Source organism: Camellia sinensis, chromosome 7, assembly GCF_055761805.1.
Source record: "Camellia sinensis isolate YWXY chromosome 7, ASM5576180v1, whole genome shotgun sequence".
In the NCBI taxonomy this organism is placed as follows: Eukaryota; Viridiplantae; Streptophyta; class Magnoliopsida; order Ericales; family Theaceae; genus Camellia; species Camellia sinensis.
In genome coordinates, this window is record NC_138967.1 from 71,675,867 (window position 1) to 71,702,665 (window position 26,799).

At 31.0% G+C, this 26,799-nt stretch overlaps 1 protein-coding gene across 1 annotated transcript; it reads right to left on the bottom strand.

The window, feature by feature from the left end:
* Window positions 1–588: 588 nt before the first annotated feature.
* On the bottom strand, window positions 589–26,164 carry LOC114322480 (protein trichome birefringence-like 43). The gene is made up of 5 exons (XM_028269787.2): window positions 25,560–26,164; window positions 21,821–21,992; window positions 15,563–15,738; window positions 4,878–5,036; window positions 589–1,073 (listed from the first exon to the last, which is right to left on the bottom strand). The coding sequence occupies exons 1-5, from the start codon at window positions 25,805–25,807 to the stop codon at window positions 782–784; spliced, it is 1,047 nt and encodes a 348-aa protein (XP_028125588.2). The 5' UTR covers window positions 25,808–26,164; the 3' UTR covers window positions 589–781.
* Window positions 26,165–26,799: the final 635 nt, after the last annotated feature.

Here is a 26,799-nt window from a genome sequence, read left to right on the forward strand (position 1 = left end):
AATGAGTATTTATTTTACTATTTTATAATATAATATATATCATACAAAATTATTATATGATAATTACACTTTTATAATGCGATAGAATTAAAATTATCAAAATATACAAATAATTTAACTAAAGTTAATATATATAAGTATTCAAGTAATAATATTATATGACAATAGCCCCAATATTATCAAAATAAATAATTAAAATCATACTTTAATTTTAATTTAAAGTTGAAATTAAAATTATTCTTTTATAACACACATTATACCATCAAATATTTTTTTTTTAAAAAAAAAATAACACGTGCATTGCATGGGTCAACTATTAGTACAAGATTAAAATAAAAACAAGAAGACCGTAAAGGGTCAAACAAACAATTAAACAACAAACTACAAACAACAAAAGCAACTCTGCTAAAAAATCAGTTATGATTTAAGAAAAATCACCGTTTCTCTCATAGATATGGTTTGGAAAGTAAAATCTGCATCAAATTAAGTAAGATCTATATCAAACTAAGTAAGATCACACTTATTTTATTTTATTTTATTTTTTTGAGAATGGCACTAAAATTGTTAATTGCTAACTGTTCTAAGCAGTTTTCAAATTTAACTTTTCTTTTTTCATTTATTAAGCCACCCAATACCAAATCTGCACTCTCAAATGTACTAGTGTATACATATATGAATCAAATAACAAAAACATTTTAAAGCAGCCATTGAAAGGAAATTTATTTAATATAATGACAATAATTGATTTTTTTTTTTAAAGTAAAATAAAATGGTGTACTTTTCAAATGAGAGCTGCATATAGGAGTTGATTCCAAGTATCAGGAACACCAGCTAAGCACCAATGACTGCAGTCCATGCCACGGTGACCTCCTAGCCCATACACAGATGGGTGCCCATCTTTCCTAAGTTGAGAAAGAGGGGTTATGTTGAGTAAATACACTGGTTTTGACATTCCCCTCAACACTGTCTCTAGCACCAACTCTGCTGGATGTGGACCTCCCGGATACGTTAGGCCGATCACGGGTTCCGTTTCTCCACCACAGTTTGCATTTGGACGTCCCCAATAACTTCCACTAATTCACAAAAAAACCACCCAAAAAAAAAAAAAATGTTAAGATAGCAAGATTTATAAGATATGAAATTGTATTAGAGAAAGTTATAGGGTAACAACTATGTAATACATTTTTTCTGAATGATCCACTGAAAATTTTCAATTTTAATTTTGTTTCAAAGGCCTTAGTTCAAGTGGGTTGGGCCCAAGAAGGCCCATTAATCATAGATACATTGAATTGGATGCCCACAAGATCTATTTAATCACCAACTAGGCTTGTTCCTGGACTGAATTCACAGTAAGGTGGGCTTTGAGTTCATGGGTACAATTTCCATTAATTTTGGGCTTTTGTACACTTTGAGCCTAGGTTCCACTCACCCCACCTTAACTTTCCTCTAGTGCTTTATTAGTTAGTCCAATGGTAATGGATACAATCTTAACCAAATTGGAATGTCCCTACAATCAAAACCCACTCACCTCACCCCTTGGAAATATGACCTTTTTTTTGAAAAATTTCTACATAATGCTATTTATATAGAAGAAATATACATTTTTTTATTATACCCAATTACATAGTACTGTCAGTCATGTGATTATCAATGCTTCATGTATGTATCTTATCTCACATTTAGAATGTCCCTAGAATAGTAGAGAAAATCATCGTATCTTATATTTGTTTGGAATAACTAAATATGAATTATATATATATTTTTTTGGTAACTCATGTATTCTCAAATCCTCTGATTTTAAAGGAAGCCAAGATTAATCTTGAGGGGTAAGTAGCCGATGGGACTAAATATGAACCACATGATGATGTAATGACTATAATTTAAGTATATTTTACAATTGACCAAGATATATTAGTTCAATCTTATGGCCTAATCCCCAAACCATGGTTTTGAAAACCGGATCGGACCTGCTGGTTCAACCGGTTGAACTGTCGATAGGTCGGGGTTTCGATCCGGATATACCCTCTAAACTGTTCGAAGCCAAAAATCGGCCTATTTAGAGAAAACTAGAAAAACCGGCGGTTGAACCGGTGAACCAGTACCGGGTCAATGAAATTGAAAATTTTGAACTTTTTTTTTGATATTTTCTGACTTTTTCTTTTTTTATTCTTTCTTTCTTTCTTATTATTATTATTATTATTATATATATATATATATTATAAGAAAATTTTAATTGGAAACTTTTTTTCAAGAGTCTCCTCTTGTGAGGAATCTCATTAAGAATTTAAAATTATTGTGAAAGTCTCTACATATTTATAAGAAAAAAATTGTTTCAAAAAAACTCAAGAAATTCATGTGGGATTCAATCAAATTTATTGGAGGGAGATTTGAAATTTTGATATTTCTCCAAAATTTTTGCTCTTCTTTCAATCAAATTATTTGAATTAAAATCATATGGAGGGAATATTGAATATTTGATTTTCTCTTCCAAAATTAAAATTAATAATATTTTAAAATATGTTATTATATTTTTTAGTAAAAAAAAATATTAGGGGAAATATTTAAGATAATTTAATTTTTTTAATTTATAATTTTATTACTTATAGTTTTATTTAAATATAATTTTAATATATTATTACGTCACTGTTCGATTCTGTTTCAACCTGACGGTGAAACTGGTAACCGTTCACCTAATTCCTTTTCTGATTCACTTACTGGTCCGATTTTTAAAACATTACCCCAAACAATCATTACCAAATTGCTTACAAAATCATGTATTCAAGGACAATCACTTTAAACACAGCACCATCAAGATTTTTTTTTTAAAATTAAAAAATAACACTGGAATTTTCTATATAATATTTTTTAAGAATAAAATTTCCCAACTTTCTATATACCTAAAAATTCAAAATGAACCTTACCATAACTAAAATATGTTAAATGAGGCGGAAGGTTTTTTTGGTTCAAATTACATCAGTAGTCCATATGACTTGTTATTGTGTTAATTTATTTATTGTAGTTGTAATTGTATTAATTTTACTTTTGAATTTTCATATTATGTTGTTCAGTCCAATTCACTTTAAAAATTGGAGTAAAATTAATGAGAAAAATATTAAATTTACTCCTTTCATAGTGATTGAGGGGTTAGCATCTAATATAAAATTATATGTTCCCTTTGAATGATAAAATTTTAAAATTTTGTCCTTAAATTTTAAATTATAAAATTTAAAATTATTCCAAAAGTCAAAGATTGCGACAACTTCGATATCATTATTAAACCAATCCATTAAATCAAAAAAATTAAAAACTAAAAATATTTCATATATTAAATATATCGATTACACATTAGAAGCCTAACTATCTATTATATGATCATCATCCAAACACAAAATAAAAATTAATTTGGTAAAAAAAAATGTCTAAAAGATTTTTGAATTTTACATAATTTTATCTTTGGTGGGTAGCAATTATTTTTAAAAATTCAAAAATATGTTTTTGATATTTATTTTTGTTAAATTAGTTTATATTTTATTAAATTGATGATTTTGCTCTTAAAATTGAGTAATGACATTTTCAATTTTTCTTATTTGAAACCAGATTTAAAATTTAAGATTAAATGTGTCACAATTAAAAAATTAGGAATTAAAATGACATGAATCTCAAATTATAGAAATTGTTAGTATAATACGCCCTTCTAATAATTTATTGAATTTTTGCACAACCTTTTGGTGCAATTAGATCCTGAAATTCTCTTCGACTTCTCTAAATTGTAAACTATGGTTCTCTACTCAACCAACCAACCAACCAACCAACCTAGCTAGTATTTAGTTTATTAGAATAAAATAAAATGAATAATCATTTTATTAATATATTGATTCTTATATTTGATTGATTAAAAAATAATAAAAAATATATTACAACTAGAATTATTATTTATCATTGTCAGGAACTAATCATTTCATGGAGGAGTTCAAGAAATGACAATTCCATTTCATCTCAATAAACCTAATAAAGCAGTCGAGTTTTGTTAGTGAAATGACTTTTAGGCTGAGTTGTTAGTATTGATACTTCTTCAATTGCAAAAGGACCTTCTACCTCTATAAAATAAACACCACTTACCATGGATGAGTTCTTAGACATGTTCTAGGCCTACTATTTCACATTTGTCTACCACGAAGGCTAGGAGCTTCATTTTTCTTTTTAATTTATTTTATTCGGTAGGTAAGTCATATTTTATATTAAAAAATTAGATGTTAAAATGAAATTTATTATATGCTTAAAAGGCCATACACCCTTCAAAAAGGATAATACTTTTACTTACTAACTCACAACATAATCTACTAAATATGCTATTTTAGTCACAAAAGATAAAATATGCTATTTTAGTCATAACAAACAAAACATCACATTCAACTCATAATTATTACACTATTTTCTCACAAAAAAAAGTCAAAAAATTCAAAAAATCAAAAAGCCCTTCCCAAACCAAGTTTTTTAGCTCAGGCTAAAATAGTCAAAAAATAAAAAAGCCAAAAAGTCAACTCACTTCCCAAACCAACCCTTAAATAAGTTTAAAATTAAGCTTTTTGAGCATTTTTCTCTTTTCCCCCGTCAATTTTCAATCAAGTCTTATGTATTCATTGTCATAGTGAAGATGGATAGCATTGTGAAGGGTTTTCAATTTGTATTACTGTCTAAATATATATGAGTTATGCCTTCTTTTTTTTTTCTTTTTTTGCACTACTTTTTATATAGAATAGTATTTGCTAATTTTTAAGGATGGTGCCAATCTTATTAGACTTAATGCTCATAGCATACAATTAAGATGACTAATGTACTTGTTGTGACAATGTATTTTTTCTTAATAATAAACTTACTTGGCATGATCCGGAGATACACCTTGGAAGATGACTTTAGTTTTAATAGGATCCACGTTCAATTCTACCCATCTGGCCCACGTATTCAATGCTTTCTCATATGCAACCAAACGATCCATGTCTTTGTGTATAACTCCTCCTCCTTCAATAAAATTCCATCTACAACACACAAAAAATAGGACCACATATGGTTTACAATAAAAAAAAAAAAATGCATACAAATTACAACAATAGTCTTAGGCCTCGTTTGGGAATAGGCTAATTTAGTAACTTTTTAGTTATTTGGCTAAAATATGAGCTAAAAAAAACTAGTATGTTTGGGATGACTTTTTGACTTTTTACGAAAAGATATGCAAAAAGTAGAGAGAAAAGAGAATCTTTGATTTTTTGGTATGAGTTGTTGGCTTTTTGGCTAATTTAGTAATTTTTTGACTTTTTGACTAAAAAGGTCGGTTGCCAAATGAGGCCTTAGTATCTTGTCTCTTGTGTTAATTTGGTTCCACAGTTTCAATTGCAACAAATATGTCCTTTAATTTTACACAATGTATTTAGGATTAATCACACTAATACACCTTAAAGTATGCGATTTGTGTAATTTTGTTCCCCAATATTTTAATTTTTCTCATTTTAGTCCCCAAAGTTATTTGATTTCTATTAAAATTGTCCAATAGTTCATGGGAAGTTTAAATCCAAATACTCATTTAACAAGGAGGTGGTTATATTGAGTGCATGATGCTCACATATTTTTAAATGAGGGGAATTATGTGGTGTACAAAAAATGTAGATCATTTAGTAGCTAATACACCTCACGTGAGACCAAATTGGAGGGAATATTAATGTAAGGTGGAGGATCTGATTGTAGATGGAGCCATTGTTTGCACATACTAGAGTAAGTCATCTAATTGTAGAAGCATCTCGTGTGAGCCATTGTTTGTCCTTTGACAGTATTATGGTGTTTCGATGTCTATACTATTCAGACATTGGACATTAGTATATTGTGCTAGATCAATGCAGACTTAACTCATGGTTTAACAACATTATGTATTTCGTTAGGATTACTTTTAAGTAGGACAATGTAGGTGTAGCAGGTCGGTTACTGTTGGAAAAAAATGGGTTTTGGTAAACTTTAATGTGAAATTAAAGGAGGTCCCAACCATTGGTTGAGGTGGGATTAAATGGGTTTAGATTATTTGTAACAAGGTCTTTACACTACATAAAGAATGACCAAAAACCATTGAGAATTGAATGAGAAATTGTCTCATAAAGATAGTCTCATGAATGAGGTTTTGGGAATTGTGTATAACTATCAATCCCAAATTGATTGTGGAGGAAAACTTTGATGGGTATTTAAGTTTCAAGATTATGAGAAGGGCATGAGCCCTTTGGGGCATCTAAATTTTCCGAAGAAATTGAGGCATGGATGTTTCGAGGATGGGCTTGGGCCAAGACTATAGTCCAAGTTGGTTATGGCAAAATTGCCACACGCGCGCGCACGCGCCGCCCTTCCGAACCGGGAATGGTGGTCCACCAACTTATTCTTTTTGGGCCAAGTTTATTATAGGCCCAAATCTGTTGTAGAAATATATATACATTTATATGTATATTATGTGTAACTCAATTTGCAGTACCTCATTTGTGAAGGCCAATGTCATTGAGCATGGAAAATCTTCTGGGGTGAAGAAGAAGCCTCCTGTGAACAAGGGCTCAAAGCTGGGGCCAAGGGGTGTTGTTGCAAAGAAGCCGGCATACAACCCGCAAGAACCTGGTTATCGGTTCTTAGGGAAGTGCTACAACTGTGGTAGCGAAAGGCATCGGGCTAGTGACTGCCACAAGCAAAAGAAGCTATACAAGACCAAACCTCGTGCTCACATGAGGAGGATGACATGCACTTGTCTGTCGTTGTCTCTAAGGTGAATCTGGTGGGTTCAAACCCAAGAGAATGGTGGATTGATACTGGGGCTACACGCCACATCTGCTCCGAGAAGAAACTATTTACAACTTTCGAGCTGGTTACAAACGGTGAGAAGTTGTTTATGGGGAATTCTGTTACCTCAATTGTTGAGGGGAAAGGAAAGGTGGTCCTGAAGTTGACTTTAGGAAAGAAGTTGACCTTGAACGAAGTCATGTATGTTCCGGACATTCGTAAGAATCTTGTCTTAGGATCTCTTCTCATCACATATTTTCGCATGGTCTTTGAGTCTGACAAGGTTGTTTGGACCAAGAGCGGAGTGTATGTGGGTAGGGGTTATATGATGAGGAGTATATTTAAACTCAATGTAATGACTGTTATCCCAAAGATGAATAAAGATGCATCTTCTTCTGCTTACATGCTTGAGTCTTTCAATTTGTGGCATGGTAGACTAGGACATATGAACTTTGAATCTTTACGTAGATTAATCAAGTTAAATCCAACAGGCTTGCACTATGAAAGGTTCAAAGCCAACAACTACCTTTTCTGATGCAGGATTATTCTGTGTGTTGTCTCTCTGAGTCTTTGTTGTAAAGCGTTGTCCGTTATAACTCTAGTATATGAAAATTATTGAACATGGTAATTATACTAGATAATCAATGGGCTTAAGCATATATATATATATATATATAATATTTTATTTTATTTCATAAACAAAATTTATACCATGTATGATAGACCCCAATGGAAAACAACACAGTAGCATTTCTATTAAATTGATCATCAAAATTACACATACCATTACATAAATGAATTTACTAATCTAAACATGGAATTTATAATCATAAATTTATATATGTAATCAGTGGCATATCAAACCAATTAAAATTGAAAAACAAGTAGCAATCAACATGGAAAAATTAGTAGACCAATTTTTTTTTCTCATTATTTTCCTCATGAATAACAGTGGACTATTATATGCTACAGGAAATCTAGAACACATAAAACAATAGCATGCATATATATTCCTAGATATCTATGAATAAAAGCCATTCTAATTAAACTAAAAAAATTAGAATAGCACATGACATATAAGAAACAATGTGCTCAAGTACACCAATTTTAACTTTTTAATTTGTAATTATGCATAGCAAGTCAATGGAACACCTACTCAGAGGGAATGCACAAATCTTGAAAATTATAAACAGAAGCATGCACATACATAGTGCTCCGATTTTATTCAAATAAGGATGAACCTCTTTCTCATATTGAAACAATGATCTAGACATAGCATGCTATGTAGTCACAGAAGCCAAAACCAATTAATCTTATACATGAATCTGAGTTATTCTAAATTAGTAAATGAATCTATTTGTCTTATGCTATGTAGTGCATATAGGTTTCTTGTGCACAAGTCTGATATTTCAGATATCCACAAGAATACCATAATGGAGTCAAGGAATGCGTCTTTCTTTGAAGACACATTTCCTTGCCGAACTCGAGGAGAGGATCAAAGCTCTAAGAATGAACTTGAAAATGATCAAGATAATGATCAAGATGATGATCAAGTAGATGATCAAGATGAGGAAGTAGACGAACCAAGGAGGAGTAAGAGGGCTAGGATTACCAAGTCTTTTGACCTGGACTTCTTGACTTATATGTTAGAGGGAGAACCTCGAACTTTCCATGAAGCCGTGACTTCACCTGGAAGTTCCTTATGGAAAGAAGCTATTAAAAGTAAAATTGACTCCATCTTACAGAACTATACTTGGGAGTTGGTTGATCTACCCCCAGGTAGTCAGGCCTTGGGGAGTAAATGGATCTTTAGAAGGAAAATGAAAGTTAATGGGTCAATTGATAAATATAAAGCTAGGATAGTTATCAAAGGATACAGGCAGAGAGAAGGCCTGGATTACTTTGATACGTATTTACCTGTGACAAGGATTACATCCATTCGCATGGTGATTGCGATAGCCGCTTTACGTGGTCTAGAGACACATCAGATGGATGTAAAGACAACTTTCTTAAATGGAGATTTAGATGAAGAAATCTACATGGAACAATCCGAGGGGTTTTTAGCTCCAGGAAAAAATAAGAAAGTCTGTAAGCTTGTCAAGTCATTATATGGTTTGAAACAAGCGCCTAAGCAATGGCATGAGAAGTTTGACAACGTGATGTTGTCAAATGGGTTTAGAATCAATGAGTGTGACAAGTGCGTATATGATAAAGACACTGACAGTGGTTATGTCATTTTGTGTCTATACGTAGACGACATACTCATTGTTGGTAGTAATGATGAAATGGTTCGAACTACCAAGAGATTGTTAAACTCAAAGTTTGACATGAAAGATATGGGCCTTACAGATGTCATTCTAGGTATTAAGATTACCAGAACATCTAGCGGTATTGTACTTTCTCAGTTTCACTATGTTGAGAAGATACTTGAGAAATTTGATAAATCAGATACAAGTGTGTCTAGAACACTGGTAGACGTGAGTTTACATTTGACGAAGAATAATGGTGAGAGTGTCTCTCAGTTAGAATATTCTCGGGTCATTGGAAGTTTGATGTATTTAATGAGTTTTATAAGGCCGGATATAGCCTACTTTGTTAGCAGGCTTAGTAGATATACGAGTAATCCAAATGCCACTCATTGGAGAGGCATTATGCGGGCGATAGGTTATTTACGCTACACTCGGTATTATGGGCTGCATTATACCAGATACCCAGCGGTACTAAAAGGGTATAGTGACGCTAACTGGATATCTGATATAAAAGACTCCAAATCCACTAGTGGTTTTGTGTTTACCCTCGGAGGGGTAGCCATGTCTTAGAAATCTTCCAAGAAAATGTGTATATCAAGATCAACAATAGAATCTGAGTTTATTGCTTTGGATAAAGCAACTGAAGAAGCTGATTGGCTTCACCAGTTTGTTGAAGATATTCCACGTTGGCCGAAACCTATGCTTGCTATCTGTATTCATTATGATAGCCAATCGGTGATTGGACGGCCACAGAATCATATGTATAATGGAAAGTCTAGGCATATCCGTCGTAGACATAATTCCATACGACAACTACTCTCTAATGGAATTGTCTCTCTAGATTAAGTAAAGTCTAAGGACAACATTGTGGATTTGCTAACCAAAGGGTTAACTCGAGAGTTAGTAGAAACGTCGTCAAGAGGAATGAGGTTAAGGCCTTTAGTAATGTTACTGGAATGTAAAACTCGACCTAGTTGACTGGAGATCTCAAGATCTAGGTTCAAAGGGACAACCTAATTTCATGTAATGGGTGAGTCATTGAAGAGGTAAATCCTCTTGCCCATTTCTTTGTATAGTGATACCCAGTGGGGGTAGAAGGTTAAGCTAATGCTTTTAATGACCTAAGTGATGAATAGTTAACCGTGGTATAATGAGATACCTTATATAGGTCACTTATGTCAGTGTGAAGTGGGGCCGCTTCTTTAAGAATTGGTAAGGCTGAATTCTTTAAAGCCACTCACTGAACTAGGCGAGTATTCCAAGGCCATACTGGACATACAAGCGAGAACAAGAACAATGGTTGGACTAACTCCTATGTGAGGTCTATTGTCTCGGTTTACACAAATGGCAGAACAGTTCAAGACATCACGTTTATTGGTCAGCCAGTTAATCCGATAGGCTTTCACGACGAAAGGTTCAAGGCCAACAACTACCTTTTCTGATGCAGGGTTAGTCTGTGTGCTCTTTTTCCAAGTATTTGTTGTAAACGTTGTCCGTTTTCTGATTTGATCAATTTTTATTCATGTGGGGGATTGTTGGAAAAAAAATGGGTTTTGGTAAACTTTAATGTGAAATTAAAGAAGGTCCTAACCATTGGTTGAAATGGGATTAAATGGGTTTAGGTTCTTTGTAATAAGGTCTTTACACCACATAAAGAATGACAAAAAATCATTGAGAATTGAATAAGAAATTGTTTCATAAAGATAGGCTCATGAATGAGGTTTTGAGAATTGTGTATAACTATCAATCCCACGTTGATTGTGGAGGAAAACTTTAATGGGTATTTAAGCCTCAAGATTATGAGAGCCCTTGGGGCATCCAAATTTTTCGAAGGAAGGGAGGCATGGATGCTTTAAGGATGGGCTTGGGCCAAGACTATGGTCCAAGTTGGTTATGGCAAAATTGCCACACACACGCGCCGCGTCCCCCACCCCGACAGGGCTGGGTCCATGGTTCGTGACCCGTGGATCATGGATATTGGATCTTAGAACTTGTGGCTTGGTCTTGAGGCTTGAGGGAATAGGTTAGGTTTGGGCTGGGCCGGATTGGTAGTCCACCAACTTATTCTTTTTGGGCCAAAGTTTATTGTAGGCTCAAATCTGTTGTAGAAATGTATATACATTTATATGTATATTATGTGTAACTCACACTTTGAATTCCTATTAGTGTGTGCATTACTCCAGCAGTTTTGTAGGAGTAATGGCCTCCATTAATGCTAGCCTTTATGGCTGGAGCTCCTTCTCTCTCTCCCCATGGTGTATAAAAGGAGACCCATCTCCCTTGGTTTTGTACACAAGTTTTTTCTTTTCAATCATATAGTCAGTTTGCCTACTAGTATAATATTCTTCTTGTGTAAGAGAGAGTGCTGCCATTGTTGGTTTGCCAAACTAACAGAAGGTGATTCTGTGTTAGCTAGTTTAAGCCATCTTATCCTAGGAGACAGAAGTCGACGTTTCTCCAGCACCCACGGTGAGGCGGCTAATCTATTTTAAGGGCACTGTGGTATCACACAGAATTTGGTTTGATTCGCTGGTTTCATATTTCAATTAAATATGTTTTTTTTTTCCTATTAATCTTGTTTTATGTTTTCATGCTCTAGAATATAATCCATAAGGTATGGTTTTATTTGATGTTATGTAATTTCATTGATGCAATATGAGTGTAATTGTTTCGTTTAATTAGCCAATTTCAACAACAGTTACATGGCATGATCTTGAACTAAGGTACCACATCGATTGACTAGAATTGTTAAGGTTAGGGCAGATGTCAAATCCTGGTCAAAGTATGATTCCTAGGTTGAGTAATTCTAATTGAGATCGGACTTTCCTATGTTGGATAAGACATAGATTCTAGATAAGATAAAGCCTAATCTAATTAGAAGAGGAGACCTAGATAAGGAATACTTGCTAACCAAGTGTATTCCTAGTTGAAAAAGGATACCTAAGAATGTGGCAGTGCAGTCCTATATAAAGGGTTACACCAATAAGGGTTGAGGTACATTTGTTTGAGTATTCTAAATTTATAGTTTTATATATTTGTGTTATTGTGTGTTCTAGAGAGCAATGTCAACAACATGATTGGGGCTGACATTAATCTCTATTTTGCAGGTGTAAAGCTTGGGAGCATTTCAAACCAACGGAAGCTAAGAAAAGGCAATCGATATACTCTCAAAGAGGTTAGGGTTGGGAATGGAGGATTGAATAAGAAAGGGAGATTCTATGGAGCCTATGGAGGTGCTCTTAAAAAGTAGAGTCCAAGAAGCATGACATGGGTGAATCCCAAGGACTAACGTGCAAGAATAGAATGACTTCAAGAGCTTGAAAAGAAGCAAAAAAAATAATAGCTCATGATGTAGCACATTGAACAAGTTTAAATTGACATCCAATACAGCTCTACGGTAAACAGAGGAAGATCTTTAAGGTTTCCTTGATCAAAAATAGAGAGAGAAACATGGTAAAGAAGAGTAAGAGAAGCAAAAATTTCCAGAGTACAAGCCAATGTCACCCTTTGTAGGAAGGATTGAATAGTTGGAACCTCCAAAGAAGTTCTCAATAATGAAAGACCTGACCTAGGATGATGTATCAGATCCAAACAATTATGTTCAACAGTATAAGAATGTCATGCTTCTCTGGAAAGGAAATTACTATTTTAATATGTAAGGTCTTCCCATCTAGTTTGGGAGAGGTGGCTTCAGAGTGGTTTGAAAAGCTCCCTTCAGGGTTAGTAAAAGATTGGAAGCAGTTGTCTACGAGGTTCATCACAAATAGTTGACAACCAAATTGATTAATAGTACAAGGTTCGTCACAAATATCACAGACACTACTTGCGCTTAGGAAGTGACAAAAATAAGTTTGAGAGAATATGAGAGAACATTAACCAGATCAATGGCTGCGATAAGAATTGATTGTTAAGCAATTTGTCTTAGTATTCTTATTCTCTCTTCTACACTTTCTTTCTCTCCAACAATGTAAGAACGTATCAAAATAATTGCTTCTATGTTGTAGCATTGTAGCTCTACTCGCACTACTCATAACTACATAAACACTACTCTACCAACCTCCTTGTTCTTCTAGTGATGGTTATTTATACCTTTTATAATATTTCTCAATTAATGCACACATAACTTCAACGATTTAAATCATCTCTAAGACTATTTTCATAAATGAAATCCGAAGTAAGAAAATTAAAGGCACATGGTAATTGATTAATTGAGTACCAATTCACTGTGATTCAACCTAAGGCCTAGTACCATCAAAGTCCTAATACTATTACTTTTAAGCCACCACATTCTTGTCATTATCTTGGTATATTCATATAAACATATACAAATGTATGTGTTTTATATATATACAAAGAGAATCGTGAGTTGAATTTTGTGTATTGTGTTGGGTTTTTGCCATAGGTCATGTAAAGGTGGTGGGTCGAAGATGGTCATATATGGGCTGAATAATACAAGAAAATAGGGTGGAAATTGTTTGTTAGGGTCAGATAAAGTAATAAGATGGGTGGTCTTGTTTGATAAACAAAGCTATATGCAGGTTATACTGTTGGTGTTCTACATTGGATTATTGATTACACACAAAACATACATACAGACCCGCATATAAAAATATGTTCATATATGAATTATTTATTTATATATATCAACAAAAAATAGGATAAATACTATGTTTGTGGTTGAAAAACCTAAGTGATTCGTGATTAGATCAAGATTTAATTATTACAATTCCTAATCAATTAAAACACATAATCTAAACCATCAAGCACTTACGAAAGTGATTTAGATTGTTGTTTTTGAAAAACAATAAATTGACACAAATGATTTTTACGTGAAAAAATCACAATTGAAGCACCTTCAATTGTGATAAAAAAACCACGGGCGAAACACCACTTATCAATCCACTACTGAAGAAAGAAATATTCAAATCTTCTGTATATCTTTCACCGCAACCTTCGTCTCGGAATTGATTAGATTGAAATTGAATCCACAACTTCTATTGTTGAATCAACGATCATGTACAGTATCAAACTCCTTTGATACTCCACGCCTGAATCTCCGGATTCCACCGTAGAAGAATACTTTTGAATATGAACAATCAACCTCCTTGATGTGTGCTTATGAAAACATGAGTTTAATACTCAATCAAATCATCAAGGAAAACTAGTGAACAACCCCAAATGAAAACCCTAACTACCTTAAAGAAGATCTCAAAAACGTAATCCTAGATTTGGACTTAAACAAGTATTTATAGAAAACCGGGGCAGCGAAGCTCGCTCGAGCGAAGACTCTCTCGCTCGAGCGAAGACTCTCTCGCTCGAGCGAAGACTCTCTCGCTCGAGCGAGGAACCAAATACGCATGTTGTCTTTAAGCGGCTTTGCTCGAGCCACGCTACCTACGCTCGAGTGTACAATCATCCTTTTCAGGTTTTTTTTTTTAGAAGCAGCTTTCACTCGAGCGAGAACTCCTTCGCTCGAGCGAGCAAGACAACAAATTTAGGAAAATTACAACTCGATAAAACATGTTTATTCACGGGATTGACAAGACTAAGGGACCTAACAGTGGTGGCATAAGGATCATTAAAATAGCTTTGCTAGAAGGTCTTGGTGAATTTTTTGTGTAGATGGGAAAATGGGTTATATGCATGAGAGATAGGGGAGACGAAACAGGGCACTGTGATTATGGTGATTGGGGTCAGAGTTTAGTGGTAGACTGATTTGCCAAGAAGGAGGCTCAAGTAGTAAAGAGGAAGAAGAAGGTTGCAAATGGTGACAATGGTTATTCGTATGTGTTTTAGAGAAAGAAAATGGAAAAGCAAGAAGTAGAAGTAGTAGAAGAAGAAGAAGAAAGTAAAGGAGAGAGAGAGACAGAGAGGCAAAGCTAAATCCTTTTAATTTCCCATTTTCCTGTGAATAATGGACATATGAGAATCACATGACCATTTTTCGTTAACAATATACAATGTGCAAAACTAAAGGACATATTTATACGATTCAAATAACAAGAACCAAAATGACACTAGGAGATAAAATATAAATATTAATCACACTATTTGGTTTCAGTTTTTAGAATTCACTTTTCAAAAAATTTTATTTTTGTTATTTTTCGTATTTTTTTTATCTTCATTGAATTTTTAAAAATATTTTAAGTATTTTTTAAAAAAAATTTTTAGATACACCTAATATAAATACGCCTAAAAAGTATAATATTTGTAAACAAAAAAAATCCTTAAAAAATTCACTAAATACCAAAAATACAAAAAAAAATGAAAATTCAATATATTTTTTCACAAATATTTTATTATTTAGATAGATCTAAATAAGGTGTATCTAACAAAATAATAAAATTACTTGAAATTCTAAAAATATTCACTAAAAACAAAAAACTCAATTTTCAGAAAACTGAATTCACAAAATTGAAATCAAACACACTGAAGGTAATTTGTGAAAAAAATAGTATATAAATATATAAAGATGTGTATAAAACCATGTCCTATATATAAACTAGTCTTACGGTTGTTTCCTGCCAGTGTGAAGCCACCAATGCCATGTATTGAAGATCAATGTGTCCATTCCTTTCCATATTGTACCACTTTGGATTGAGTCAAGTTTTAGAACTAATCCGATTTTCTCGAGCGTGATATCGACAAGAAAAGCATTGCGTAAGAACATAATTGAAGCATTGTACGCCTGCATGCAAGCACACACAAAGATAAAAATGAAGATTGTAAAGCACCAATGGTTCAATGATTATTGATAATGAACCTAGGTTATAAACATTTATAAATTTTTTTATATATACAATACAATATGATAAATAAATTCCAAAACATGTGAGTGAGACGTTGTCCTGTTATTTGATGTGTGGATCATATCTTCATTTAACGCCTTTTAAACTTTTCTTTGGTGGGAAACTATTCTTACAGTGACTTGACCGTTTTGTGACATTTTTCTTTTATGATCCGAAATCATAACAAAGAAAATTATTGAAAATCATTATCAAGATTTCAAAGAATAAGAAACTCAAGTACAACTAGTTTTTATCTTTATTTCCATTATGTTCAGTGAAGAGTGCTTCATAAGTACTATAAGGTGTCGATAGTGCTACAATTTTATTTTCTTTTTATACCACCTTCAATGTATCGTTTCATGTGTCAATCCATCATTGATATAATGAGTTTCATTACTCATGTTTATGTCAAATGATATGTTTAGACATGAGATAATATATTGAAAGTGGTATAAAAAGATAGTGAGTGTAGAATTACTCCCGTAAAATTCATTTTACAAGCTTTGTGGCAATAAGAGCAGAATAATGATATTTTTTTGTTCCTTCAATATGCATATGTTCTATTTTGAAACCATAACTATTATGCAATCAATATCAAAGTAGTATTAGTATTTAAGAGAGAGAGAGAGAGAGAGAGAGAGAGAGAGAGAGAGAGAGAGAGAGAGAGAGAGAGAATGTTATTATAACATCTTGACTTCAAATACCTTATCATTGAATACATGTTCTGAGCTTTATCTTCCATGTTGGTGATTCTATTATTACTATATCTTTTTCTTTTTTTGATGCTATAATTACTATTATGGACATTGTTAATGATACTATATTGTGATACAATGAAAATGAAAGGGAAACTAATTTCTTTCATGATTTTCCACCAACTTATAACAATATTAAATTTAAAAGTTAAAGAAATTATGAAAAAGAGAATAATAAAAGGAAAATTATACGGATAGTCCCTACATTTTGTCTCTTGTGTCATTTTGGTCCATACACTTTTAATTAGCTCAATTTTGATCATCAATTTTAGATTTTGTGTCAATTTAATCCAATTGATAACGCCGTTATTGTTTTGATGGAAAATTATCACTAAATTGGTTAAGTTAACTTACTAAGTTAAATAAATTTATTTTTCCTTGAAAAGCATAACATGTCACTTATGTACATATTTTTCATTGAAAAATGCTAGCAATTGTAAAACATTAGATTAAATTGAGACAAAATTATAAATTCAGGGTCAAAATCGAGTCAATTGAAATTGTAAGGATTAAAATGATATAAAGACCAAAATACAGGGACAATTAGAATAATTTGCCCAATAATAAATGATATTCAGAACTAAAAGTTGATCACTTATTTCCATTATATTTTCTCTATAGCAAGATAAAATAAGAAACAAAATTCCCTTCAAATTTTTTGTTTCAACAAGGATGTATGAATATTTCTTTTTGGTTAATTAATTTGCAAGCATCATGCAAATTACAAATTAAATCATAATATTAATTTGGTTAATATTAGGAGGCCAATTTTTGTTATCACGATAGACGTCACTAAAAATGTCACTCCGATTATTTTTTATTTTTTATTTAAAAAAAAAGACATTTAGCAGCAATTTTTAAAATATCGCTAGTAAATGCATTTTTATGGGATAGGATTTTCATGTCAAAAGGTTTATTTCACTACAACAAAAAGTACAAATGGCGACTAAAAAAAAAATTTCGTCTCTGAAAGTAGCACTTTCGGCGACTAAAATGGAATTAAAAGCCAAAAGTGAAGACTTTTGGCGACTAAAACAGTTTAGTAGCCAAATGTATAGTTATTGGCGACTAAAAATCAGTTTAGTTGCCGATTAAATGGGTTTTAGCGACTAAAAAAATTTTAGTAGCCAAAAGTCAACGTTTTTGGCGACTAAAAACATTTAGTAGCCAAAAGTATAGGTTTTGTCGACTAAAAAATAGTTTGGTCGCCGATTATACATGTTTTACCGACAAAAAAAAAATTTCGTAACCAAAAGTGAAACTTTTTTGGCTACTAAAAAATATTTAGTAGCTAAAAGTCAACAATTGGCGATTAAAATTCAGTTTAGTCGCCAAAAGTGGAGGTTTTAGGCGGGAATTAATTCTTTAGCGACAAAAAAGTAATTAGTAGCCAAAAAGTATAGAATTGGCGACTAAAAAACAGATTTAGTCGCCAAAAATGGTCTCCTATTTTTTTTAGTAAATAATTTATTTTTTACATAAATTATATTAAATAAAAATAATTATTTATATATATATAGTTTTGTTTTAATACCGGTCAATATACTATATAAATAATATATGTTACATTTATATTCATGTGATCTTGTAGTGGCATAGTGGGAAGAGTGTGTTGGTAAAGGTTTAAAATGTAGGAGGTTGGTGGTTTGAAACTTGGGACCAGCAGAGGGTAATTTTCTTTTTCCCTAAAATATGCTTTTGGCGATTAAAATGGAATTAGTCGCCAAAAGCTCGACTATTGGCGACGAAAAAAATAGTCGGCAAATGTATAAATAAAAAAAAATAATTCACTATTAGCGACTAAAAGATTAGTCGCTAAATGTATAATTTTTAAAAATGTAATTGACTATTGTCGACAAAAGTTTTGGTCGCTAAAGACCTGTTTTTTGCCGAGTAAAACTTTTTTGGTCACCAATACCTCCGGCGACCATGTATTCGCGACAAAACCGGCTACTAAAATATTTAATTGGGGAAAGTGAAAAGTCGACTTTTGGCGACTAAAAATGGACTTTTGGCGACTAAAAATTTAGTCGCCAAATGTGCTTTTTCTTGTAGTGTTTTGTAGACCAAAATTTTGGTTCTCAAAGAATAGTGATTTATTACTAAATATTCAATTTTGTCACTAACACTAGGATAAATTACACCATTGGTCGCTCTAGTTTGAGGGAAATTTCAGTTTGGTCCTTATAGTTTTAATTTGAACAATTTAATTCTTACACTTTGAACTTTGTTGCAATATGACCCATTCGTCATGTTGTTGTCAACATTTTGAATGAAAAAAATCACATGAAAAACTAGAGAGACTAAAGTAGAATTCAAAACAAACTACAAGCACCATTAGTGTAATAAGTACATTACACCGATGGTCCTTGTATGTAGTTTGTTTTAAATTTCACTTTGATCATTCTAATTTTACACAGTTTTTCGTTCTACTAATGGTAAGTAATGGAAGGACTATATTATAATAAATTAAAAGTTTAAGGATCAAATTATTCAAATTGAAACTATGGAGACTAAAGTGATGGTTTAAACTACATGGACTAATGGTGTAATTCTCCCCTAAATTTAAAATGACACTTTTAATAACTAAAATATTTTAGGAGGTGATTTTATCTCTAAATTTTTGTTTTTAAAAACTTAACTTTGTTGTAGTGTCTCAATCCAATAGGGTATTTGATTGATCCAATAGGGTATTTGATTAGGAATTCAATCAAACACGCTCTTGTTGAACTAATAGAAAAAGGGGCAAATGACATTTTACTCTCCTCAATTATTATCTTTTGTCACTTTGTCTCTAAACAAAAAATTGCAACACTTTTCAATATGAACCTTGGGGATGAAAATACCCTTTCAATTATAGGATAAATTATACTTTACCCCTTTACTATAACTTAACATCACTTTACCCCTATTAATTTAAAAATGCTATATTTTTGTCACCTTAACCTATCAATCTGTAAAAAGAAAAATTGTTTAAACATTAAAATGACTTTATTCATTTTTTTCCCTTTTCTTTATTCTATGTGAGAGAGAGAGAGAGCACGAGAGATGATATTGACAAAAATTCAATAGTTACATGGATGCAAAAATGATATTGATATCTCTTTTATATTAAAATGTTGTCCTTATTTATTCTTTTGTCTAGGGGTAATCATTGGTCCAATGGTCCACCCAACCTAATATTTTTAGGGTTTGAAAAAATTATTTTGCCCATAAGACTGGATTAGGCTAAGATTTTGTACCCATTTAATATTCCACTGGGCTTGGGATAAGGAATTCTAGCGTAACTTAGGCTGGCCTACTCATTTATAAAATATTAATTATAATTTTATATTATTTTAGTCATAAAATAATGTAAAAAAATATAAAAAAATAAAAAATATATATATTTCTTTCTAGGGCTTAAATTAAAATATTTACTAAAAAAATATTTTATTAATGAATTTTGTCAATGTTCTAGATTCAAATAATAAATAAAAGGAAAAAGACTTAGACCCCCTACTACCCCCACTGTTTTTTGATTGGCTCAATATTATTTTATTTTTAGTCTTGCTCTCACAGCCCCCCACGTGGAGGTGGGGTCCTAGGGGTCACTCCCACTGGGGTCCCAGCGCTGTTGTAAATAAAGTGATCTAAATAATTAATATCCATTCAAGAAAAAAAATAAAATATACAAATTAATAGTTTATATATATTGTGTTAAATGGGTAGGTTTGGAATTTGAATTTTTTTAGAGCTAGTTTCGGATGGCTAGATAATGTCGATGCCGGGCTGGGCCAAGCCAAGTTGGACTTGAAATGATACATATCCTCTTGTTATATAGTGCAAGTCCAGCCCGAGGTTTATCTACTCTTAGTTTATACACTTTTGTACTAGGAAAATGTTTTAGACCACTAATCTAAGAGCTAGTCTAAGAGCTCTACTAGCTCTCATATTGGTGTGGGTTCTACACGATGAGATGTTTTGGCTTTGTATCTTTTTTTTTTGTTATTATTTTCTAACTTATTAGAGCTGTTAGTACTTCAAAATTAGTGGTAGCAGTCACTGCTCTTTGTATTGTGTTTGATCGTTTCAACCTTATTAAAAAAAAAATTATGCTAAATTTATGAAATTTATTATATTTTCAATATAATTTATCCAAAGAATTAGGTGTTTACCAAAAATAAAATAAACGGAACTGGGTGGAAGCCAGTAATGGGTTGGTTGGTTATATTTGTTATCTTATTTTTATGACTTTCTACAAATGATGACATGCATCCTATGCTTCTATATTTGTTCTGTTCATTCAACCGACACATATGATATAGGTGATATATTCCACAAATTGGTTACTTCCAAACAAGCCACAAAAATACATTCATCATCATCATGCATGCATATGATGAGCCTATCAAAAAATTAAAATAAATATAAATATTAATAAATAAAATAATAAAAAGTTCATATCAAGAGGGGATGAGCTCCCCGTCCAATCTTCATCTCTCTATGTTTATCCATATCCCTCTTGTGAATATTCAGACCTATATCGATAATAATAAAAGTCGTTCATACAAAAATTATTTTTATCCGATATCTATAAGCACAAGAATAATCATATTTTGTTTTATGAAATAAATGATAAATATAATTATAAACTTAAATCATCCATTATCAAATAAAAAGCGATTTTATTTATTTATTTTTTATTTTTTATTTTTTATAATTATCACCACAAAATTAAGGTTTTAGAAACCAAAATTTAGAAACAAAATTATTTTTTAGGAACCAGATATTTTTGTTACAAAAAGTGTCGTTATTATATTTTTAGCAACGAAAATTAGACATTAGTGACGAATTATTATCCTTTTAAGACTAAATTTTTTGTCTCAAAAAATAAATTATTTTGAGACTAAATTATTTTGTCCCTAAAAGTCTATTTATTAGTGACTTTTTCAAAATTTTGTGGCTAAAAAGTATTATTTTTGACTTTTCGAGACGATCTTTTAGCGACTATTTTCATGACGATAGAAAATTGTTCCCTAAATGTCATTTGTAACAAAATTTTCACTTTTAGAGACTCGAATATTTGGTCATTAAAACTCTTATATGTTGTAATGTATAATTGTAGAAAATAGATATTTCGAATCATCAATGTATCAGAGTTAGAACCACAAAAGAGATATAGGGATACTGAGAGATGAAATATGGTGAAGAGCTTCTCAATACAAGCAGGGAGTGATAAACTCACCGGAAATGTGAAGGTAGAGAGGCCTTCAGTCCTTTGTAAGGTGTAGGTGGCGTGCGGTACAGCCACATGAAGCATGCAAGTCAATGACTGCCATTGATTGAGACTCAGAGAATCTCCTACAAACATGAGGCGTTTTCCTCTCAATCTCATCAACAAATCTGCACCGTTAAACCTATACAGAATACATGAAAAAGTAGATCAAACATCAAATCCTGGTCTTAGTCGTAGGACCCCCATTTCATGGAAGTGACCCAACAATGTAAACGAAAAACTCTCCAACTCATTTATAAAGTGTATTGAAAGCAACATTGTAACAAAGTTGATCCCATATTATGATATGAAATTAATAACCCATAAGTATACACTCATATATTATTATATGCATTTTATTATATAATAAATATTTTATATTTCTCTAATAAATGTTATGTGCTTTTTTAATAAAATTATGATAATTTGTGATTCAAAAATAAAATTACATGTTTTTAATAATATTATATGTATTTGTGTTATTGTAACTTTTTTTAAACATTTCCATATTACAAACTTTTATAACGAATAATTTTTATAGTTATTCTATGCATTTTTTATTTTTGAATTTTAAATTGTAATAATTTAACCAATGATTACGTAATATTTATCATAAAATTTATTAAAAAAAATACTTAATAACATGCATATGGTATACATTTTTTTAGAGAACTTGTATATCGAAATCCATCAAAGAAGTGATTTATAAACAAAATTTATATAGATAAAGTATATCTAGAATAATACAACAGTGACATATTTATAATTATGAAGTACAACAACAAATGTTTTAATTTAAATTTTAGATTTGTATAGCATTATCTTTCCATTTGATTGGCCAGTGTTTGGATGGTGAGAAACGAAATTGGGTTGGGCGTCCACAAGAAAATAAAGCCTTGGGTTTGGAGTGGGGCTACTACTTATCTCATGCCATCTTGTGCACGCAATTGCTCTGCAAATATTGTTATACATTTATTGAAATTGCATTTCAATAGAACACTGAAAAATAATAATAGTATAAATTTTGTGTGTCCCTAATAAAAAAGTTTCTTATGTTTAGTATATATATATTTTTGTGCATCAAAGTTATAGAAAAAACGGTAATGCTGGAGACCCTAGCACCCCCACTTCCACGTGGGGGGTTGTCAATGAAAAAAAAAAAAAAAAAAAAACAGTTATGGACCAATCAAAAATCAGTGGGGTGGTGGGGGTCACCCCATTGGGAGTCTTATGCATTTTCCTAGAAAAAATTATAATTTTCACTTAATTGCAATTTCCCTTACATTCTATTTGTGTGTCATTTATTATGATTGTTTTACTGTGGTGTAAATGATTAAAAAAAAAAAATGAAAAAAAGTCTATGAAAGCATGTGAGAAAGAAACAAAAAGTGGACCATTTGAATTAATGGTTTGAAAATGTAGAGGGGTTATCAATAATTACAAATGTATTATTATTCAGTGTGATTGGATGTGCTAAAATCTAGGTCATCTTTTGATAATTTTGCAGTACGATTGGCTCATACTGATTGATTAGTTAAATTTGAGTTGGAACATCATACATATATAGCACTTTATAGTTGATGTGTTTATTTATAAAAAGGAACAGTGTTATTAAAGGCCCGTTTAAGCATGCGTCCAGGCCCAAGGCTTATCAAGATGTAACAAGTGCGTTTCGAAACATCTCAAGTTAGATAATGTAAAACAAGCCTTATAAAAATGCATGAAGCATGTGCTTTGGATTTAGGCTCAAAATACCTAACTTGTACGTTTCTTTTAAAATATTTATTCATTATAATTATAATATTTGATTTCACTTAATATTATTATTGTTTTGCTCACATCTTGCTAGGAGGGATTAAACCCTTAAATATATATTACAATCCAACACTTTTTGAACCCTAATTATACAAAGATATCGGTTGGATAGAGCTTTTTCTTCGACTAGACTAACATTTGTTATTATTCTTTTTGCCGATCAAAAAATTTTTTTGCTATTATTCTTTTTCATCTCCTCATTCTCTTTTTCATTGTCTATGCTTATCTTGTAAGACATTGATTTCGTCGCTATTTTCAGATATTTATGATTTATGTATTAGATGATTGTATTTATGTACAATCTTGAGTTATTTGTCTATGATAAAATATTGATATTTGTGAGTATTTATGTTTTAAAATGTTTAATATTACCTTTCATTTATCTTGAATTATTTTCTTATAATAAATTATCTATTTTTTATTGTCTACATGAGCCTTCCTTTAATGAAACCCGTTCCTTTTTCCATGCGTCTAGGCTTTGTGCTTATCGCCTTTAATAACACTAGAAATGAAAATATGTTTTATTTTTTGTTTGATCTCATTTTAAAACAAAAGAATAAAATGAAGTTGACCTTTATTTTAGAATTAATTTCACCTTTATCTTATAAATTGTTATTATTATTTTTTTCAATTTCATTGTTACACTACTGATTTCATCTATGTAGATTAATTTAAGTAGTGTGATCCAATTGAAGACAATCAAATAGGTTGTGCAAATTGTACAATTACTTTTTTGCCCATTAAGTTAGTTTTCCACTATTACTGTTTTCAATCGGGTCATATAAACTGAAATAATTTTTTTTAACAATTAAATAAGATAAAGTTGATATTTTGACATACCAAATAAAAAAATTAACAATAATTCAAAAGGTAAAACTGAAATTAAACCTAACTTTTAACGTCAAAGTTGAAAGATGAAAACCTCTGAGGTCAGCTGTAAAGTATTTTTTTTTAAAGATAAATTTCTATTGAGATTTGGAAAAACAAAATTTATAAATTATAAATTTTGATATAATTATATTGATTTTCTTTTTAATATTATTAAATGCGAAAATACAAAAATAAATAACATAAAGTATATATTTTCTTGTAAAATAGATGATAACATCATTTTTTTAATACATATATATAATCAATAAATTATTGATGAAAAGGGATTTAAATGTTATCTGAATTAATTCAATATAATTATATTAAAACCGTGATACATCCTAAATTTTTTCTATAACTTGAGAAGTCAATAAAATTTATTTATTTATTTATTTGTTTTTAAAATTTTTGTTTATGTTCTACAATACTCGCTCCATCGCAAATTGCTGGTCTACTTTAGGCATGTCTTTTAGTTGGGTCACTAAATAATATATTTTATAAAAAAATCATTTTCTTATAAATTAAAATATTTCAAAATCTCGTTAATAATGTCTTATTGAATAAATAAATATTTTTTTAGGATGTCATGAAATAGTCATACAATTTGGAAGGGAGAAAGTACACATCAGTGTAATCACAAAATCATGAATAACATCAAATTGAGATAAAAAGTTGCTTCTCACGGAGATTTTAATTCTCACGGCGTAACCAATACATATTATAATATTATTATTTATTTGAATTGCACATATTAACATTAAACCGAACCATACCTTAACTCTCATTATAAATTATTCTTCTCTACGTGGTTCTATCAAAAGCTATTTCGTTAATTAAAATAAGTAAATTTATATATCTATTTACTATGCTAGCCAAACCCGTAACACTTCCATCTACTGTGACTATATCGCAACTCTTTATTATTGTGTTTATTAGTCTCCATTAAATATGAAATTACGCACACTAACAATAATATAATAATAATAATAGCAGAAAAGAGTGAGAAAAGATTCGAGAATAGTACCTTGGTAAATAGCAGGAAGAGGGCTGCCATCTGTATTTGAGGTAGTCTTTGTCTGGACGACCGTTGTTTATGCAATCAAACTCTTTCTCTACGAACGGACACTTTGTTGTATCATACAGTGGATACGATTCATCATATACCCAACTCCCTTGGAATACATCACAGCCGTTCGTTCCAATCCTACCATGTATTTGATTCGGCAGTGCAAACAGCAGGATTAGTGTAGCAACACAAGAAAAACTACCCATTGGAGAAAGAAACAGAGGTTGTTGGAGGTCACAATAATGAATGTGATTTTTTGAGTGTAGGAAAAGAATTACTGTAACATATATAGGTGTGAGAGTATCAATGGCTAAAGAATTGCATAGTTTCCAAAGTGTTGGGATTTAGAAACTTAATGGGTTAATTGGGTTTTGCTTTCCTTTCCTTATATATTTGGTAAAGATGAGTGGCTTTTGGAATTATTTCCATATATACATATATATGTGAGAGAGAGAGAGAGAGAGAGAGAGAGCTTTGCTGTGTCTGGTGAGAGTGCTCACGGGGGGATATAAAAGAATCTTGAGTGTTTGAATTTGAAGATGCGATGTAGATTGGTTCTTGCTATTTTCTGGCTGGCAAGGAACCCATTAAAAAGGAAACGTAACCAATATCCAAAATTATAAATTAAGGGGGAAGAGAAAAAAAAAGAAAGAAATGAATCTAGAAATATTAATCAGTATGTTTGATTTGAGTTTTCTGAATTAAATTTTTGAAAAATTGAATTTTTTATTTTTCATATATATTTTTTTAATTTTTAGTGAATATTTTTAAAATTTTCAGCAATTTTTTTAGATACATCTTACTTACATGTATCTAAAAAGTAAAATATTTGAAAAAATTAATAAATATACAAAAATATAAAAAATATACTAAATTTTCATATATATATACATATATATTGTATATTTTGTATTTAATGAATTTTTAAAGATTGGTTTTATAAAAATTATACTTTTTAAATATATTTATATTAAGTGTGTCTAAAAACTAAAAATATTACTTAAAATATTAAAAAAATTTAACAAAAATAAAAAAATATGAAAAATAAAAATATAAAAATTTTTAAAAAATATTTTTAAAAAATTCAAACCAAACCAAACAAAGTGAATGTGTGTGTGGGGGTGTTATTGTCTTCAAGTGGACTGATGCTATAAAATGATAAATTTAAATGATTAAAAGAGACGCTGTTCGTAACATT

Coding starts and splice junctions, on each gene's coding strand:
- LOC114322480 (XM_028269787.2), bottom strand. CDS start 25,807: ATGGGTAGTTTTTCTTGTGTTGCTACACTAATCCTGCTGTTTGCACTG. Junction 21,993..25,559: donor TCTTCCTGCTATTTACCAAG/GTACTATTCTCG, acceptor TATTCTGTATAG/GTTTAACGGTGCAGATTTGT. Junction 15,739..21,820: donor TCTCTACCTTCACATTTCCG/GTGAGTTTATCA, acceptor GCTTGCATGCAG/GCGTACAATGCTTCAATTAT.